Source organism: Pezoporus flaviventris, unplaced genomic scaffold (assembly GCF_033815535.1).
Source record: "Pezoporus flaviventris isolate CSIRO_AGI_PZ_B2104156 unplaced genomic scaffold, CSIRO_AGI_Pfla_v1 ptg000057l, whole genome shotgun sequence".
Lineage (NCBI taxonomy): Eukaryota > Metazoa > Chordata > Aves > Psittaciformes > Psittacidae > Pezoporus > Pezoporus flaviventris.
In genome coordinates, this window is record NW_026892605.1 from 2,606,369 (window position 1) to 2,626,491 (window position 20,123).

Below are 20,123 nucleotides of genomic sequence, written 5' to 3' on the forward strand. Positions count from 1 at the left end.
CCAGAGGCCTAGACCTACAAAACCCAAAGGACAGATTTGCCTGCTCTAACAATAAGGCAAGGAGGAAATCCTCAGAAACAGTTTCCACAGATGCTTCTGGTGCTGTAGGAACTGGGGGTCACAGAACCCATGGCATTCTGGCAGACAGGAACTGAAGCTGGTGGCAGGGTCTCTGGGAACAGTTTTTGCTGCAGAAATAGTGTATGTTAACTTTTTCGAAAAAGGAGTTACTTCACAGGTTTTTCTTTCAAAATAAATGGCTGATTGCAGTTAGTTCTGGGCTTCCATTCCCTCTCTGGGGGCTTTGCATAATTAATAACACTTCTGTCAGCAAAGGACCTGAAGGGAGATTGAAAACACCCTACACTTACACACTCTGCTATGTACCTTGTACAGAACAGGTGAAATAGGCACAACTGCTGCCTGATCCCCTGTGAATGAGAGCACGCATCTTGTAGAACCACAGCTACTACTGAATAAATGTCTTTTCTTTTGTGTTCATACTAGCTGTTGGCTTGGAACAGTTTCAGCAGCGTAGATGTGGGGAACCAACCACAAAGCCCTTAGAAATCCTGTTCTTCGCTGTTGATAAAAGAATACATGTCCATACAGTGTTTGGTGCTTTGCAGACGTGGGCATGGTATACAGATGTTATTTATTCAAGTGCTAGATTCATATACATGTTCAGGCAAATGCAGATGAATCATCACATATCCACCTCTCCAGAAAATAGTGTTTAACTGTTATCTGAACAGAAAACATGCCATTTGCAGAAAGGATGTCATAATAAGGATTGATCTTTGGATTTCTCATTATTCTAAGGGTTATTTTGACACTCAACATCACAGGTAAACTTTTCGGGGGGGGGGGGGGTGGGTGTGAAAGCTCAGCGCTTGTGTACCTGTGTCTCAGGTTTAGTTACTAGTTGAAACCACAGTCTGTTGTTAAAGAGAGAATGTTTTGCTGCTGAAGTCAGCATAGTCTGTTGTATTGTATTCTGAAGTAAACTATGAATAACTATATTGTATTAAAAAAAAAAAGCTACAAAACCTCTACAAGGTGCTGAAATGTATGTTTAAAGATCTTTAGTGTTTCTGCTAGTTATTTGTATTTCTTTAGTTATTTAACTAAAGATGTAATAAAAAAAAACGAAACCTGAGTGTGAGAAGGTAGAGAGGAAATGTGTGATGGTACAGTAAAAGCTTCTAATAGATTTCTCGTAAAATTATTTCAGATACACTCCATTTTTATTTTTTTAACAGATTAGGGCAATGATAGTAATTTAAACAAATTATCCTAAGTTTAAGTTGATCTTATCCAATCAGTTTGTTTTTTGTTTTTTTTTTTTGTATCTTAAGGCTATATTTGGGTGTGCTAAGTATACATTTAAATGGAAATTTGTTCTTAATACATAGTAAATCAGCATTTCTGTTTCTGTGTAGTATGGTGGGGGGAATGTGATTTTTAGGTGTCCTCCAAATAGCTGACTTTAACCAGGGCTAATATTCAGCATTACTCTTTAGGATTTTATATTCTAACACTTTAACTATGTAGCTTTCACACAGTATCTCTTGCAACCCAAAATACTTCAGAAAACAGTAGGTAAGAGAAGAAACAATAGAAGCAGTAATGTAAAGGGTTAGTTGCAGTGTTGTATTAAATGTGATGTCTGATTTCCATTTCTGATTAGTTCTTTGGAATAAATAACAGAATTAAAGCTGTAGGTACTACAGGAAAATATTTTACTGTTCCTTCATTGCACACATTTTTGTATAATGCCTTCTTCTCTGTTCTCATTCTTTCACTTGTCACTTGAGAAGGGATGCTCTAGGGTTGCATATTGAGAACCATTGTCTTGTTTGTGCAGTCCAGCACTGGCTGTATGGATCTTCATCTGGATGTCTGGTTTTCTCTGTACAGATATGGTGCTGCTGCTCTCATGTTATCTCTGTCTTCCAGTTGTAGAAAAAGCACATGCTTACATAAACAGAATATGCTGGGTGAATGAGAAATGGAAAACAAAGTATAGGTGTATTTTTTTGGCATCTACCCAATTCTTACTGTTTCTTTCGAAAAAATTGACAGAATGTAACCAAAGAAATCGAATACATTGTAGTATGTTGTGTGGTAAAGACATGAAAAGAGCTAGTAGCTCCTTAAAGCACATCTTTGCTTCCATCTGCGTACATGCAAATCTAAGTAGTACTTTTGCACCCTCAGCAGTTTTCTGATGATTCTCATCTGTCTTATTTGTCCCAGACCCATTATATCTATGCATTAAAAACCCTATTTATTCATTTTACAAATCTTCCATTCTCTCCATCCTTATAGATGATGCAGTATTTTGTATTTTGCGGTTAAGTGCCCCTCTCTATTCATCTTCCAGCTCTCTAACTCACTCCCCTTTTTCTTGTCTCACACTTGCATGTGCCAGTACTGTGTTCTCTCTGTTTAGAACAGTGTGTCTGTGCTCGTTTGCCAGGCGTCCTATTTCTTCATTCAGAACAGTTAGGTATCGTCTTTAAAACACATTTCTTTCAGCAGTGACTTGCAATCTGAAAAGTGTAACGTCCTGTGGCCACTAGAGATAACAAGGATGGAAAAGTGCATCTGTTTCAAAAAGCACTGTTTAAGTTATTTTGTGGAATGTGCGTATAAATGACTGTATTCCTCTTTATAAAGACTTATGAGCCAAAAATACTGGCCAGGTGTCTTACAAATCTAAGTACAAAGCTCAGCTGGAAAACTTTCAGATAATCTTTTGTATAAAGCAAAATCAAAAAAAAAAAAAAAAGAAAATTGGAAAGCTGCAAAAACTAGAAATACTGATTTGTAAAGCCCTCACCACTGCCTGTGAGGAGCTGTACAAAAAGGCTTCTGATGGTTTTGAAATCTTATCTGGAAAAATTGCTTACCCTGCCGTCACACAGGAATGCTGAAGACAACAGTCTTGGGTTTCTTTCAATTTTAATTCAGCATGTCAGATTTTTAAAAACAACAACAAAAAAAGCAGCTCAATTACATTATTCTAATTATCATAGTGTCTACTTAATAGATGCACTGCAAATTTTTAACATTGCTCATATAGACTTCGGATGCAGTGGCATGTGAAAGTCAGCTGGCAGTGAAATATTTAGCTTTAAAGAACTGAATTTAATAGCACTTCTATGGCTGATAATGTTGCTGAACCTCAGGTGGTGTTCCTAGGAATAGCCCTGTGCGTAGATTGTCCCAGGCAACAGCATATCGCCGTCCCTTCCCATCAGCTGAGGCACTTTCATTCCCCTCCCTGTTGCGTAAGAGGTATTCCATATGGAGTCAATAAATATGAGGCATAGGTGTTTTAGGAGAAGTGCTTATGAGACATAGGTGCATTACAAGGATCCCTCTAGACATGGATGAGGTCACTGTTATGAAGAAGCATATGAGCAGGCACACTGAAGTATCTTTTCAGGAGGATTATGAAGTGTCTGTAGGAAAAATAAACGTCACGAAACTTCTGCTGACAGTTTTGCACTTTAGAGCAGCTGTTCTGGTCAGACAAGAGGTCCTTCTAGCCAAGTGCGGTGTCAGGGAACGAGGTATCTAGCAGATTTTTAGGGCAAGCATGAAAGTGTTAACTTTTGTATGACAGTGGATTGAGCTAGTTGATCTGAGATGAAGTGGCTACCGATCTATTCCACCCACTATTATAAATCACCATACTCAGAGCAGGATGAGCAGAAAAGCATGAGCAGAAAAGCACGTGTAGCAGCTCAAGAGGCTGTGCAGTTTGCAGTCTGGCACACTAACATGAACTAGAGTGGATTTCAGTTTACTTTTTAGCATCAGTGGTGATTTAAGCAATGGATTCCACTCTATGGTTAGTAGGTCAACATTTGTGGTTTCTATTTAATTTGCCAGAATTTCCTTTCTTTTGTTTTCTGTTTTCCTTTTTTAGACACAACTTCTTTTACCTCTAATACCATCCTTTTCCTTATTGCAACTGTAGAAAGCTTTTTTTGTTTCTTTTAAAGTCTTCTGTAGCAGTATAAATATACTCTGAGCCTCTAATTATGGTATTTTTTTTTTCTATGCCACCTGCAAGCATTTACCTTTTTAGCTGCACAGTTAATTTTCTTTAAGTTACTCATTTTATGTAGTTTCCCTTTTTAAAACTTAATGATATGTGATGGACTTTTGGCTTTTTCTCTTCTCCAAAGATACTTAATTTGCTCATGCTTTGGTCACTGTTATAGGCAGCTTGTCTGTTGTTCATGGAGTCAGCAATCAAAACAGCTTCACTCTCCTGCATCTTCCGAACAATTACTCTAAAAGGCAGGTTTTTACGATGTCTGAAAAAGTAATCTCAGTGTCATATCTCAGTGAAACTTATGCAGTGCTAATATGGGGAATCCCAGTCTCCCATTATTACTACATTTCTTGTCCATGCGGATTTGTGATAGATGAATGAACCATTTCTTGTTGTTAATACATGCAATTTGAGTAATTTCAGTTTAACTCATACCTCCACCAGTCACCTTCTTGCAGTAGTACTTGCTTAATCCTCTAAAAATTTAGACTAGTGGGGATGCTGACATGACTGTGCAACCTTTAGTGAGATATAATATACACGTGTTGTTACAAATATTTTTCTTTGCCAGTAAAACAACAATGAATGAAAAAATATTTTATCCATTCAGTTCTTGAAATGCAGCTTGGCAATGTAAGTGACTACCTGAATTTTATATTTGATTACAGTGATTAATCAGAGTGGGTTGAAAGCCTTTTTGTGTTGCTGAAATTTGGTATTAAAATTTTGAATCTGAATGAAAAATAATACTTCCAGTCAGCTTTTTTTTTTCGTGTTGAGTAGTGGAAATGACTCTGTATTCATGTATGACAGTATATAGGTTTTCCAATAGATTTTATGTTCATGTGTTTGTGAACTGGCTAGATGAGGTTCAGAAATAGGACATATAACAGTTTTCAGCAGGGTCTGGTTACTCAGTTTACGTATGTCAATAGTAACATCAGTTCCATGCTGCTATGCTAATTCACACCAGCTGAGGTTCTGGGCACCAATCCTTTTATTGTGTCTTGACTTCTTTAGCACGTAGGTTAAGCAACATTTGATAACCATATGCTTAGTGTATTCTGCCAGTAGAATAGGACTTAAAAGGTGGAGTGTGGGAAGAGTGGGAATAATTGCAAATGTGTATTGTTAGACTTTATTGACTTTAGAATGTGGCATAGATACAATGTCAGCTTCTCTATAAAACAAGGCCCCCATGTGGAGTCAAGACATACAGTGAGAGCCTGTAAAATAGTAGTAAAGAAGTCTTAACATTATGTGGATTTAATTGATTGTGTTTATTCTAAACGTGTATCTTAAAAAATTAGCAATCCCAAAATAAACACTGGCAAAGCCAGTGTAGTAAATGCAAGTCTAATGTGTCAGACATCTGAAACATGTTTGAATCTTTGTATTTCTCTTTGGCATCCATGAACAGGCAGAAAGCTTTTTACCATTTATGCAAAAGGAGAAGACAAAAGAGCTTCTTAGGAACACACCCCTTTTGTGCTAGTGCAGTTGAAGTGTAATATAGTTACTGCTGATTATCGTAATTATGCAAGAACTACCTAGGAGACTGTGTATTCAGAGAATTTCAGCTTCCTTTGGATATTTTGTGGTTAGCGTGCATCCTCTTAGGAAATCTGCTAGGGGTAAATGATGGTCATCGAAGCAAGTAGAGAAAAGAAAGCACATGAAGAGCTGAGAACATTCCAGTGGAAAACTCAACTGTGTAAACAGTGTTGGGCATCTGATAGTGTCAGACTATCCTTGTGTAGTTGTTTTCATCTCTTGCATGTAAAAAAATGGTTACTTTTTTAAGTCTAAAAAATGTCACATGTTTCTTAGAACTGAATGACATCTTCTGAGTTAAAGGGGGGAGAAATTACAGTAAATTGGAAAATATTTGTGTCTGCACATTTTTTTCTAGAAGCTTCAAAGTTGTAGAGCCCGCTTGCAAAGCTCTGGACTTTAGCAAATTCCATTGTGATGTGAAATTTAAATGAGGAAATACAGTAATATACCACTTAGTGTCCCTTGGATTGTGGAAAGTCACTTCTGTGCTAGTTCTGGTTTAGTTCTTTATTATTTGTAAGCCAATTAGTATTATTTACTATATTTAGCTGCTACTTATGTGAATATAAGCAGTTCTGCTTTCATGCCATTATCAAAGCTTCCCATTTCAAAAGCCACTGCTAAATGATCAGTTTAATTTCAACATTTATCTAACGCCTGTTAATGCAGATACTCTAAACTGTTCCTCAGGTGTTGAAAATGATGACAGCATATTGCTGATTTTGTTACATTTTGATTACACACCTAGAAATAGGAAATAATAAATTTTAATCAACATTGAGTGTTAAATAACTTACCTATAAAATTTGATTCACTAAATCAATCTATGCTGTTTCACTGCTGAAATAGAAATTCTATCTTGGCATCTTCAGTCACTGAAATACACCTTGAAGTCATTGTGTTTTTCTTGGCTGGAGGCTACCTCGGTAAGCAATGTCATATTTGCCCAGAAACACATAAGACTCAGTGCTAGTCTGCTTACTCCCATCATTTCCATATGTATGTGTTACTAGGTTATTTCATGCTTTTAAATTCAAGTACTCTTCCTACAGTATAACGACCTTTTTCTAATAATTTCTTCATATGGTATAGCCTTATGAAGAGGCTACGTAAATACGAATGTGGACAGACTTCAGTGAGTTTAAGGGGCTGATGGCAGTAGTCTTCCAGTAGGGGGGGTGTGGTGGACATCCTCTGTGTTGTGGGTGTGAAACATTTCAAATTACTCTGCCATATTTGTCAGCTTAACACCAGCAGGCTGCTCTATCAGCTAGCTCCACTGACACCTTGCTTTGTTATGCTTCTGTGCAGCTTTTACTTCCTCCCCTTATTTAGCAGTTAAGGAGGCTGTTGCTGAAGAAGGCAAGAGAGCTTTCTTATGCTGCTTCTCCAATACTATGATCAGTGCCACTAATTCAATATGTTAATGAGAGTAAACTCAATTTGGTGTCACTTCAGCTGCTGGAGACATTGCAGCGTATCCTTATAGAGATCAGTATTTAGGTTCTTATCACATATAACCATGCTAGCACATCAGATACTAATGTGGCACTGAGATAGCAATGCTAAAAAGTAGGTTTGCTGATATTAAAATACTGGTTGTTGAAGTTGTGTTTATTTCAACTTGTATGTTTTCTGAAATGTCTGAATGTTTTCTGAATGTCAGGTGCTGTGCTTCATTTTCAAATGTTTGCAGGTTGTTACAGCTATAATTCTGCTTTGTTGGAAATAGATTTTAAAAGGTTTCATCTCATCTTATCTGGGGAAGCAGAAGTTCTCATCTCAAAACCACCATTTTTTTTTGATACTTGTTACTAAATCATCTGCGCAAAATTCTTTTCTAAAAAATAAACCCTTCCTGCCACATTGTCATGGTTGAATTCTGATTAATGTGAGTTGATTCAACTGCAGTTGGTTTCTTTTATTAGAATACATTACTAGATAGACAAAACTGTTGTATAGACACTGTAGGAGCTGCATATAGATCTTACAGCTTGTTTGCGCTTTGGAAGCTGGTTTTTTGCTTTCTTTCGTTTTTTTATTCCCCATACACATGGAACCTTATACAGCGTGGCTCCAGTTGCCTATCTAGGGCCTCTACTGCCTACCATAATACGAGTGACTGTTCCTGTTATTGCGCGTATTTGTGGCACAGTCTGTAATAAAAGAAAATTAGGAATATTTGGCAATAATTACAAGGAACAGGAATATGCAAACTAAGTCAGGACTAAATATTTCTGTTGGTATGCTGACAATAGCAAGTACTGGTGGATATAATTTTGGATGTAAAAACTAAATGTCTATTTTGAAAATTCAAACATGAGTAGACTTTTGGATAAACCAGTATCAGATCAAATACTATGAGAGACAAAAACTTTGATGAAAACAGTAATCTATGGGCCAAAATAACCTGCAGACTGCTGTCTTCTCCAAAGAAGCATAAAAAAAAAAAGTTTTCATATTGTTAATTTGAAAAGTGATTGGAGTATACTGCTAAATGAAAATAATTTCTTTCTTAGTATTTCTGTGGATCTGTGTTTCTACCTTGACGGTGTAATTAGCATCAGTGATGACTGGTCTTTTCCAAGAAACTGCATCTTACTCAGTTATTTCATTAAGGCTTATAATCACCTTAAAATTTGCAATACTATATTATAGCATATTCTTATGCCTCCTTGCTGCATGGTTGCTGCAGAAATACAAATGGAATTAGATTCATTAAAAGATGTCATTCTTTATAGGCATTATTAGGTATTGTTAGTAAGTAGCTGAAGTCTGCTAGAATGTGCTGGATTTTCTACTAAGGTGATTGCACAAAATCGTTGTGTCTCACATATAGTACTTATTACTATCCTAATCACGAAGAACCAAGAATAGCGTGCTATTCTTCTATGTTTAATTTTAGAAAAACTAACTGATTTTGGAAGACTTTTTATTCTCCGGTGTTCATTATTTCTCGAGTACTCATTAGGAAGCCTTTTCCTATAGCTCACCTTTGACTGGAATGTTCAGGATTTGTACATTTCTGACAGTTAATTTTTGTACTTGATCTGGTGACAAATTCTGCATCTCAAGTGTTTGCCAGTTAAAGTATGATGAAACATACAGCTTTGGCATTAAACTACAAACATAACCTAAAATTTTATAGTTACTTTTGCTATTTTGGCTATGTTTTTGAACACTTGTTTCATGGGCTTTGCTGTGTACAATTCTCCCCTCAGACCTCCCATGCTGTTAAGTGTATGGGTAGAATGGTAGCTTCCAAGCAGGTCACTCACCCCTAAAGAAAACACTTTCAGGTCATGTCATATAACCTGTATTGTAAGAACAGCTGTGGGTAAGATTCTAAAAATGAGTATCCTGATCTTTTTACATGGGTTTTATTTATTTATTTATTTATTTATTGGGTTTGGGTTGTTTGGGGTTTTTTAGATGACAGACAGAGGGTTGTCATTACAATATTAATGCATTGATCTCTTTTCTTAATAGATTAAAAAATATTTTGAACTTGAGCCACTTGCACGTGGAAAGCGCTGGATCCTTAAACCCTGCTCCTTGGATGATATGGAAGCAGTAAAAGACAGCTTCTCCCTTCTAATAAACTTGCTAGAAGAGAGAGATTTCGAACCTTCAAGAATGTGAAACCCAAGAGAGAAGAGCGATTCTCCAGGCATCACTGTACCTGAACATTCTGCTCACAGCTTAATTATGATGTGGTATCAAGAGATGGCTGTGATATCTTTTTCATACAGAGTTAGTGCAGAATGTCCTTTTGTTAAAATAAATACTCTGTGAATCAGGTACACAACTAGTTCCAGTAAAGTTGTCTACTACTGAAATAGGGAGTTCCTCTTTGTTTACCACTATTTCTGCACACAGCATGTTGCTTTCTTGCATTGTGATCATCCTTGATAGGAAATTTTACACGCACAAAAATAAAATAGTCTGTAAAGGAGGAATTCTACATGCTACCTTGGCTTTTAAAATATAACTAATGTCTTAAGGATTTGTGAGAGTAGTTTGTATTAGCCTGTTTACTGTGATTCTGCAGTATGGAAAAGCACAGCCACTTGAGACCTTTAGAAGGACACCTTAAAGGCAAGGAGTTTCATAAAATGCAAAGGTTAGTCTTGAGGTTTTACTAGGTGAAAACACAGTTGACAAGTTTGTTGATTCCTCTTCTGAAGTCACAGCATAACCTTGTCAAAGGCAGAGCCGCTGCTTTGCTGAAAGCTTCCTAAAACATAAATTATCAAAGAGATGTATGGGGATAATAGTACTTGGCAAAAATATGTAACATAAACAGGTGGTCTGAGTAATAAAATTTTCAGAAATATACAACAGTTGGATAAAGTAAAAATTTTCATTGAAAGTAGTTTTGCATAACAGAAGAAAGCAAATGTCAATTCAGCTGTGGAGAACTGATCTCTAGTTAGAGTGACTGATGTTGAATACGTATTTCTTCCTATATCGGTCACTTACAGACTGCTACTGTTATTGTAACATTGCCAAGGCATCTATACCATAGTTAAGGGCCTTCCAGTGTTTGTACTATAAGCTTCTCTTTTCAGGGGATTATAACATGTTCTTTTGAACTTCCTCTGGGCTTGATGTTACTTAGAAGACAAAAAGGTATTCATTGGAAACATTTGAAATACATTTGGAAAAAAATCATTTGGTTCCAGTAACACAGTGTGTATGTCCTCTTTCCAAGTTTTCCCAGTTGTAGATTTGCAGGTTTTTTGACTGCCTTTTCTTGATATTTTAAAACCTTATAAGGTGATTTTGCCCATTAAAGAAACATGCCAAGTCACTTAATGGCTCACCATTAAGTCAGTCATAACAGGGTATCTGCAGATCAGTCACTGGACTGGTGCACACCTTAAATGTTGTGCCTTGTGCATTTAGCTACCCTCATGCATGAGCATCTGCAAACTCAAACTGTAGTGATGTGTCTTGTCAGTGGTTCTTTATCAATTCTGCTGGTGTTTTAAAACTCATAACTCCTTTTTTCAGGGCATTAAGTAACATCTTTCCACTCTGTTTATTTTTTTAAGTAAGTTTGAAGTTTATTGTAGTTTCTCAGTAGTTTATTTGGGAATAAAAAAATAGCTTTTAAAGGCTTATAAAAGCCATTTCTCTGTTACTTGCAATTACACTCTTTATTAAACAAGATGTTTTTAATAGGTTTTTTGTTTACTTTTCAACTTCCATGAACTTCTTGCATTGCTCAGTCAGAATTATTTTTGCCCAAATGCATGGCCTGATGATCACTGTTTCAGATTGCTTCCTATTATCAGAAAGAAAACTGTTAAGCTCCTTGTTTAATTTTAAGATAGAATAGGCAGAAAACGTGAAGGGCATCCCTTCTTCTTTTGTGTTTCTTCTTTTTTCTGCCAGGTCCATTGCTTCGCTCCTAATACTTTTGGAAATATCAAGAACTGGAAGTGTTAATTTTGAAACACAGAGAGGAGCCCTCTGTTGGTTCAGTTCTCTCTGATCAATTTAGGTGGAACCCAGCTGCCCATCAATTTCCATTGTATGGGTTAAGGAGATTCATTTCCCTGGATTTAAAGAGGAATTGCGTCCAATTTACAGTTCCAGACTCTCTCTTATCTGACATGAGCTCAGAGGCTACAGCATCCCCACATGTCCATAAAGGTCCCCAGATTTCTGTCCTGTTTAGGGACAATGACAAATAAATGTGGGGAGGAGTGAGGGAATTATTTCCCAGAGAAGGCAGGCAGTCTGGGCAGGGAAAAAGGAGTGATTTAATGCTTTTACTGCTTTTTCATTGAGCACTAGTTAAAAGATATTTTTCTTTTTACTGATTTTCCCTTTCTTTCCCATGTTGAAGTTATGGACCAAAAGGTACAGCAAATGAAAATAAGTCCAACTGGTTTGCATTCTTAAAACCATACTTGTACCATCAGTGAGACTGATCCAAAAAACTTAAGAGCTTCTGAGTTATATTTTGGTTATGATTTCCCAACTATGCACTGTTGGAAGGTGCTACATGACTATCCTGCAAAAGGTCCAAATAGTCAATGAGGATATGGCTTTGGCATATGTCAGTGGCCACTTAGACCAGGACCTTTGGATGTTTAATGCTTTTTCTCTAGGAAAATACCAACTGCACAGGAGCAGTTGTTTTTGGGTTTTTTTTCCAATTATTTTGAGTATGCCTTTTCTTACAGTGATCATTCCTCACCACAGGCTGAAGCAATACCTCATAACTGCATAAGGCTAAGACCAACACTTCACTTTACTTTGAGTGTAGTTCTGTGGTTTTGTGTTGTGGATGGACTTAATGGATGTGAACCTTAACATCTGCAAACACCTTCACCTTTTTATGGAGGAATTAAAAATGCTCGTAGCAGCTCAAGTCACACTTCCCTGTCCTTCTGTCCTTCACCAGTCTTAATTGTTTCTTTTAATCTTTTCACATGTGTTCATCATTTAGGTGAAATAAACTTGGGCACTAGACTCTACTTTCCATGCAAGTTCACTGAAGAGTGAACATTGTCTTTTTAAAAAAGATACTGTGCTTTAATCTTCTTTAGCCATCTGTTAAACTAATTTCTGTATGTATGTGTGTGTGTGTGTATGTGTATGTGCCCACATTGGGCTTCTTTTCAGACCTGTGGCTGTCTGCAGTGTCTCAGCCGTCAGAATGAAAACATTATCAATCAGTATCCAACAACAGCTGGTTTTGACAAGCTTCTGTCTGCTGCCTAATACTTTACAACTTGTCAGTAAGAACTCTTTGTCTACCCACTTTGAGCTAGTAATCTTACTGCTTCCATGTCGTGTCCTGTACTTGTACTTCTTGCATTTGTATGGAAAAAAGTTAAATCTTAGTGGGTTTTGATATTCTTTCTTGCTGTATAATGCTCCATGTGTATCTCAGCTTGCTTCTTCAAATGCGCTATACAAAAATCTGTGATGTATTATTTCAGTTAACTTCTCGCATTTCATTATATTTATAGAAGTTGCAGATTTTTGTACTGTATTAGCTAATAGAGTTGCCTTTTTGTAATGGCAATTAATTTATATTACAAAAGTTTGTATCTTTACTGTAGTCAAAAGTATTAGTTAACAGCCATATTATCTTGACTTTATACTAAAAATACAGTGTCTATACATGGAAGCTGAGCCATTCAAGTGGCAACTGCTGACATGGGGAAGTTGTACTGTTTGTGATTTATACATGATTTCCACTATCCAAAAAAAAAAAGAAAAAAAAAAGAAAATAAACACTGTGTAGAGTTGACTTGCTAAGTTTGGATTTCTTGAGTAATAGCCAGTTTGTGAATATGGTGTATTACCTTGGAGTCTTGAAGATAAATTATTTACTCCTAGATGAAAAAAAAATTACTGTATAATCACTGCTAAATTATACATAATTACACATTTACACACACACACACACACACATATATATATAAAATAGAAACTTCCAAAAATTAGCTGATTTATGTCCACAGCAAGATGTTGTTCCTCTGGAAATTGATCTAAAAGATACTGCAGGTTTAGCTCAAACAAAGATTGGAATGATTTTTATGCAATTACTCTATAATGTTAACCTGAGGGACACACTTATATGACTAGAAATTAATGTTTAATAAAGTGACATAGAAAAGTATATGCACCAGAAAAAAAAGAAAGCTACAGAAGTTGAGCAAAGGAAAATACAATGGGAAAAATAAAAGCTTGCTGAGACAGCTCAGTGTTATCCCAGCAAACATTATTTGAGTAGAAGAGACTCTAACAACGCAAATTGTAGCTGCTGATGGAAGTACAGGACTGCTGAGCCAGACTGGAGTTGCTGATTCAGCTACTGAGGTATGCTTTTTTCATTTTATTATTTTTAAATCTGCCTCTTGCCAAGTCTAGGATAGAAATGGAAGATTTGTATACTCAGAATATTTTTTTTCAATTATTTTGTTTCATGTAAGTAGGAACTAAAAATCTGCTAATCATGCCTCATTTGATAGCTCTTGAAAGAATTCTCATTAGCTCATTAGCCCTTTGACCTAAATAGTTCAAACAAATAAAAACATCTGTTTGTGTCAGCTATAGGGTTAGTCATCCAGGGCCTAGGTTAACATGAGAAAGAGTCCCACATTCTATGTGAAAACAAAAAACATACCATATCTGACTTGAAAAGAACCCTGAAATCAAGTAAGGCTGCTGAATTCTGCTAGCTGAAGAGACTGAAAAAGATCATTACCATTGTCAATCCTCAGCCCTCTTGGGTGAAGTGACTAACTTGATTGTGTAGGTCGGACTGAAGATCAGGTTTAATTTCAGGTCTCAGTTCTGAAACATTTATGCTTAATACTAGCTGCTTATAATGTATTTCAGCTTTTATCACAGCTGTATTTAGAGAAGCTGAAGTATGCTGTACATACTGCTTGTTCATTCACCAGTTTTCGTAAGAAAATGTTACATTTGGTAGTATTCTGGTGGGGTTTGATGGAATATATTTAGGACAACCTTGTTAGTGGAGTGTGTGTGCATCAAACACAATCAGCACTACTATTTATGATGTCTTAAATATACTTTAATTTTTTAGTCACAGAAACTGTCTAAAAAAGACAGATACCCAAATGTGACTATTCTGTGCAGCTCCAGTTATCTGTGGTGATAAGACAGGGAGAATGGAAGATAGATACTCCAATCATCTAGTTGTCAGGTTTACAGTAAACCCAACAAAAGTCTTCAGCAAAGTGTCCTGTGGTGATTTGGAATGATTACAGAAAACTAAGAGTTGAGGCAGTGAAGACATGGAATGACATGATCTATGCCCAGCCATAATACTATTACAAAAATAGAGGGAGTCATTGCCTGAAAATAGCCTGGGTTTGGTAAAGACCATATTTGTAATGAAAAGTTGCACTGTTAATTTCTGGGATACATTTCCTCACACATGAAGAATCTATACATATATTTCAGAACCTGTCCACATGCTAATAATTAAGAGGCATGAATTGTGTGTAGTATAAGGAAAGCCATTCACAATTAATTCTCAATTCTCACTATTAGATTGTGAACTAAAACTGACAAAAAATAAACTCAGAAGTCATAGCACTTCTTTTTTATCTGTCACCTTGAAAGAGTGAAATGCTGTTGTTCATTTTTGTTACTATGCCATGTAGCTACAGTTTATTGCATTTCAATATGCATTGGAAAGTATTTGCATGTATTAAGTAAAATAAGACAAAAATAAATCTTTTTGTGGTTTGGCAATTTCCACATATGAAGAACTGCCCTCTTTCTAAGAAGACATTTACAATTGGAGTACAGAAGCCTCATATTATAGCTTTGTTATAAATTACTGCTAACTGAAATGCTAAATCATGGAAATCTTAAACAAAAGACCTAGTACTGTTTAAACGTGTAGTCCCAAAGACTGTGGAGAAGAGAGCATAATAGTGATTTGCATATACATGTTGCAAAACCAAACTAAGTTTAATAGCATATCACACAACAAAGTAGTTGGTATTTTAGCAATGTGAGAGTTTTGGATTTGGAACATTGATAGATTTTTCAGGATCAAAAGGGCATTTCATAAAAAGTTTTATTTTATGGTAGGTTACATTTTCGGCCTGTCAACTTTGACACAGTCCCCTTACAGCAACAATTCCTGTTGTGTGTTGACACTAAAAAATTCTTATATAGAAATTAATCTGTTCTGCATTCTGTAGCACATGCTAAAATATCATTTTCTGTCCTGTGTCACTTTATTTCATTTACTAGAAAGCACGTATCCATTTTCCACTAATACAAGTCTTGCTATTTTTTGAAATGAGCTTCATGTACATTTGATAATAAGCTTGCTGTGCTATCATGTTCTAATAGCATATGCTCAGGGGAGTGTACACACCCAAATTACAGTATTATTGAATACCTTTCAAAGACTCAGTTCATGCCAGTATAAAGTCGTGTATTTTTAATGCTTATAACAACAAATTCCTGTTTGCAAAACTACATCTGAATTATTTTATTATAGCATTCCCATGTATGGTGTCTTTGAAAGACCTAGAGATTCAAGATGTGAATGGGGTTGTACCATTTAAAATCAACACTGATTAAACTGCAGTATCTGGGAAATTGCCTTTTTTTTTTATTTAACAGTGGAATGAACAACTCCATCTCATTATTGCCTCAATATTTACCGTGCTACACAGAAGAAATGAGCACTCAGTGTCAATAATGTGAATTATAAGAGCCTTAGTCCATCTTTTTAAAATTGCCTTTTTTGCCAATGAGATGGTAGTAATCCTCTCTGGCTTACACATGTGTGTCAGTTACAGTTCAAAGCCTTCCTTCAAATATCTAAAACTAAGGTTAATTATAGTAATAATTAAAAAATAAAAAAATGCTAATTACCTTTTCTAAAAATATTTTTGTGCATAATTTCCAGGAGTGTGACTGATGCAGAAAAGCTCACTGTTTACATTTAAAATATAGAGTATGACCTTTTGGTTACAGTAAATACAGTACTGCAAGTCTGGTAAAGTCATCACATATACTAAAGGTATTGAGACCATTTACTTCACATTCCTCCCTATTAGCTTCCACAATTAGCATGATCCACAGCTGAAAAAATAATTCTAGTTGTCAGTGATAAATGGGGTGAAATCGTCAATCACTGATGTCGACAGTATTATTTTAAAAAGATATTGCAAACAAATGTTTACCCAAAGATAGCACGTTGCTGGGATTTTGTTCCTTGGGGTTCTCTCATTCACATGGCAAGCTGACTTTAGTGCTCACTTGCAGACTAAAGAGAGCTTTTTTCGTCCCTCTATTTTTCCTGTAGTATGAAGAGGACCAAACACTCAAGCACCAGAAGAACCAGCAACATTCCTGGTAACCCCCTGAGACCCGAGACAGAAATTCAGCTTTTTGTTTGTTTTCTCTTGATATGATGTGCAGACCTGAGCTTTCAGTTCAGGCCTGTCTCTATTGAGAGGTGCCAGTAATACAGGAGTTTACTATTATGGGCTATATAACTATCTTGCCTATTCTTAGCACTTGCTTTTGATCTCCGAATAATTTTAATATCAAGGTCAAACAATATGTTGTATTTTCATATGTAGATGTCTTGGTGACCAAGACAGTAAAGAAAATGCATGCAGGGTTGTATGAGGAGAAATCTCCCACAACACTGCTTTGGGATGGTTAAGTCTTCTGGTTGTTTGTGAGAGATTCAGCAGGCAATTTTGTCTTCAGGTTTGGGTCAACTCATATGGAAGAAGAACTGTTTCTTCTTTTAAGCTTGTCATTTCTTAGTACCTGGATACTGGTGATTAGCATGTTCTCAAGCACTTCATTTGTGAAAACCACTTTACATCTAACCCGATTAAATCCTGAAGGAGGTGGTCACTACTAATGTATGTTTCCAGTTTCTGAATTGATCTTTTTAATTCCTGCCTGCATGTAAGGTTTTGAAAGGGTTTATCTTTTGGTAAAGCAGGGGCTATTACAGGAGGACTGTAAAACTCTGAGGTTTTATTTTATGATTAAAATTACACATTACAGTGCAAATATTAACTAGAAAATGTAACTGTTAGCCAATGGGTTTGAGTATAGCTGAAAGCCAAGATCAAGCATATCCTGGTCCAGCTGACTGATGCTGAAAATATATTCTCATATTCTAATCTTAGAATTAAACCAGAAAAAGTTGCCAAGCATAGACATTGTCCAGTTCAGCAAGAGGGGCACAGAAGGTTAGCTTAGTGTAATTGGAGATACAAGCCACCATTCCAAATGGCACTGAAACCTCTGTCTCTCTGATGAGAAGCAGGGATAGCCATCTGCCTGAACCTATGACCTGTAGGGTGTAAGATATTTAGTATGTCCAGCAGAGAGCTGAGAGGAGGTGCCAGTCTGAGAGGCACTGATAGCAACTCTGCCTCATCAGGTCATGCCAACCCACATCTTCCTCTGGAGAGGGGCTCAAATGCCCAGCAGCTGCTCAGCTCAACGGCAACATGCCCCAGCTGTGGGAGCCCCACCTAGCTTGTCACTAACTGCATGGAGCTCAGGAGCCACAAGCCAGCCATGCCTGGCTTACTGAGATAAGCACTTTTCAAGATGATGAAAGAAATACTGAAATGGGAAAATCGGTAATGGTGGCGTGCCTCCACACCTGTCATTCTGTGTTACAATTTCAGTCTTTGATTGTTGGTCCCATAAAGGTGTCTTTTTTTCATGTTATTAAAGCAATTACAGTTATTATACTAAATTTGTCCTTTCTGAAGGGAGCAAGAACAAATGAGGGAGGATTTGCATACAAATTGAGCCTGGATGTGGGGGGAAATCACAGCAGGCCTGCTCAGCAGACAGATGAGGCAGTAAGGAAACATTGTAAAGGAGCATGGGCCGGACCCACCCTCCTTTGCGGCCGTTTGGTGGTGACCCTTTGAGGAATGTCTCCCAACTGTCTGGCAGATTCATTTGAATGAGGGACGGTTTGGCGCACTGTCCCCCCGGGCAGATCAAAGCCCCCTCCTCGGTGGCCAGAGGAGACATGTGGAAGGCCTCCCCTCCCCTGGGCAAGGCCTTTTTCCCCCTCCCCTGGCGCCACTCAGGCCTCCTTCCTGCTGCTGTGAGGGAAGAGCCCTGTGTAAGAGCCGCTGTCCCACCCTGCACTCCAGGCACTCTGGGTTGCCTCAGCCGCAGGAGCACGGCAGTGCTGCCCTTGGAGCAAGCGAGTGGGGCTGTAGGTGGCTACTGCGGGGCCGTGCTATGTGTCACATCCCAGAAGGGTGTTGGGTCTCTGGTGCAGGTGGTTGGCGCTGTGCAGAAGAGCAAGGTGAGACAGACAGTAGGTTCCAAAGCTGGTTTAAGTGGTACAGAGCTGGCTTGTGGGCATGGGAAGCCACATGCAGTGTTCCGTTTTGCTGCCATGGTTGTGTTACTTTACAGAAGATTACATTTATGTTTCTAGGGGCAGGCAATGTTCCTCCGTCACAAAAATACTGTCAGAAACTTAGAACGGATGATGATTTTTTTCCTAGTTTCATGCCTCAAGTCACTGTAAACAGTGTGCCTCCAGTGACGGAAACACAAGTGCCCTTTCCTTTGTTAGGTTTGGACTGGTTTCTGCCCAGCAAGCCTGGCAGTGGTAATTAGTGTGTAAATTAATTTTCTTATATCACTTTGAGCTGAATAGTGTATCTGCAAAACACATCACTTGCAAGTGAACCTTTGGATCATTAGGTTATACTCACTGACACAGCCCTGAAATGTGCCATTTAAATAAGGAAGGATGCTGTTGTATTTAATATAAAATAATGTCATTTGATGCTAAATGAAGTGCTTTGAATTCCCATAGATGAAGAAAACCTGCAATATTTTCCTCTTTTTTATGGGGGAAAAAAAAAAAGCTGCTTTTACAGTTGTTTTTTGTAAGTGGAAGAATGTTCTGAATGGGTCTACCTTAGTGGATCAGCATTTTCAGCTGTATTATAGGGCAAGGACCAAGTTTCTCTCCTGACTTAACATTTACAACATTTACAACTCTAGCATATCAAAGCTGATAAAGGTATGTTGCATTGTTCATTAAACTGGCAAATCCTGTCTGTTTGAAGCTACGTATTACTTTAAAAAGAAACTTTAACAATAAAAAGTATAACAGACATCCTAAATTAGAACATGAACATGATGTCAGATCATCTCAACTATTTTGAAGAGTTCTCTGTGTTTCAATGTCAGACGTGTTTCAACTTTAAAAGAGTAACTGGTTAGAGTATAAGTCACCAGAGTCATGGATGTTGCTGAGTATTTATTTACTGCTTAACTATGACAACTGTTCTGCCTTTTAGAGTGGTTCAAGATTGATCCAGAAATATTTGTTTATTTCCATAGTTAAAGTTAAATCAGGTATATAGAAGTTAATGTCTGGGCATTCAAATACAGGATTACTATCTTTTTACCTAGGTATCTTCTTCCATGGCCACAGAAGAAATAATTTCCTTTTTGCAGTATGCTATTTAAATTTGAGAAAACAATTGAAAGGATAATGAGGCAGGAAAGCTAGCTCTCCTCTTCCAGGCAATGAAGAGAAACCACTTGGCAGGTAAAACATCCTGCTCTAGAAATCCTGGTGGACTCATTGGTTTGCAAAGATCTATTCAGTTCTCACAGCTATTAAACTGGTCTTAGTCACAATGCAAGTAATCAAATTTCTCAACAAATAATCAATTCTTTATTTCTGACAACTCCATTGGTTAGTACCCTAATAATAAAGAGAATAGCCTAGGCTTCTGAAATTCACTAATGATTATGAATACATTTTTACTTAGTATTTGGTTTTCAAAAAATACAGAAATATTTTTCTCTTTTTTTTTTAATCAATATTTTAGAATGTTTTACTTGCTTTATTCCTTGCTAATTTTGCCCTGACTGGGATTTTTTTCATAGATAGACTAGAATACTATAGTTCATTTGGAAGGAACCCATAACAATCATCTAGTCCAAC

At 37.0% G+C, this 20,123-nt stretch overlaps 1 protein-coding gene across 5 annotated transcripts in view; it reads left to right on the forward strand.

Moving 5' to 3' along the window:
* ARL15 (ADP ribosylation factor like GTPase 15) overlaps positions 1 to 12,886 on the forward strand; it is a 221,332-nt gene extending 208,446 nt beyond the window's left edge. For all 5 annotated transcript variants that reach the window (XM_061469418.1, XM_061469414.1, XM_061469415.1 and 2 more), the window contains one exon: positions 9,119 to 12,886. In XM_061469418.1, coding sequence (XP_061325402.1) covers positions 9,119 to 9,271 — 153 coding nt within the window. In that variant the 3' untranslated portion in view covers positions 9,272 to 12,886. The remainder of the gene's footprint in view (positions 1 to 9,118) is intronic.
* The last annotated feature ends 7,237 nt before the right edge of the window (positions 12,887 to 20,123 follow it).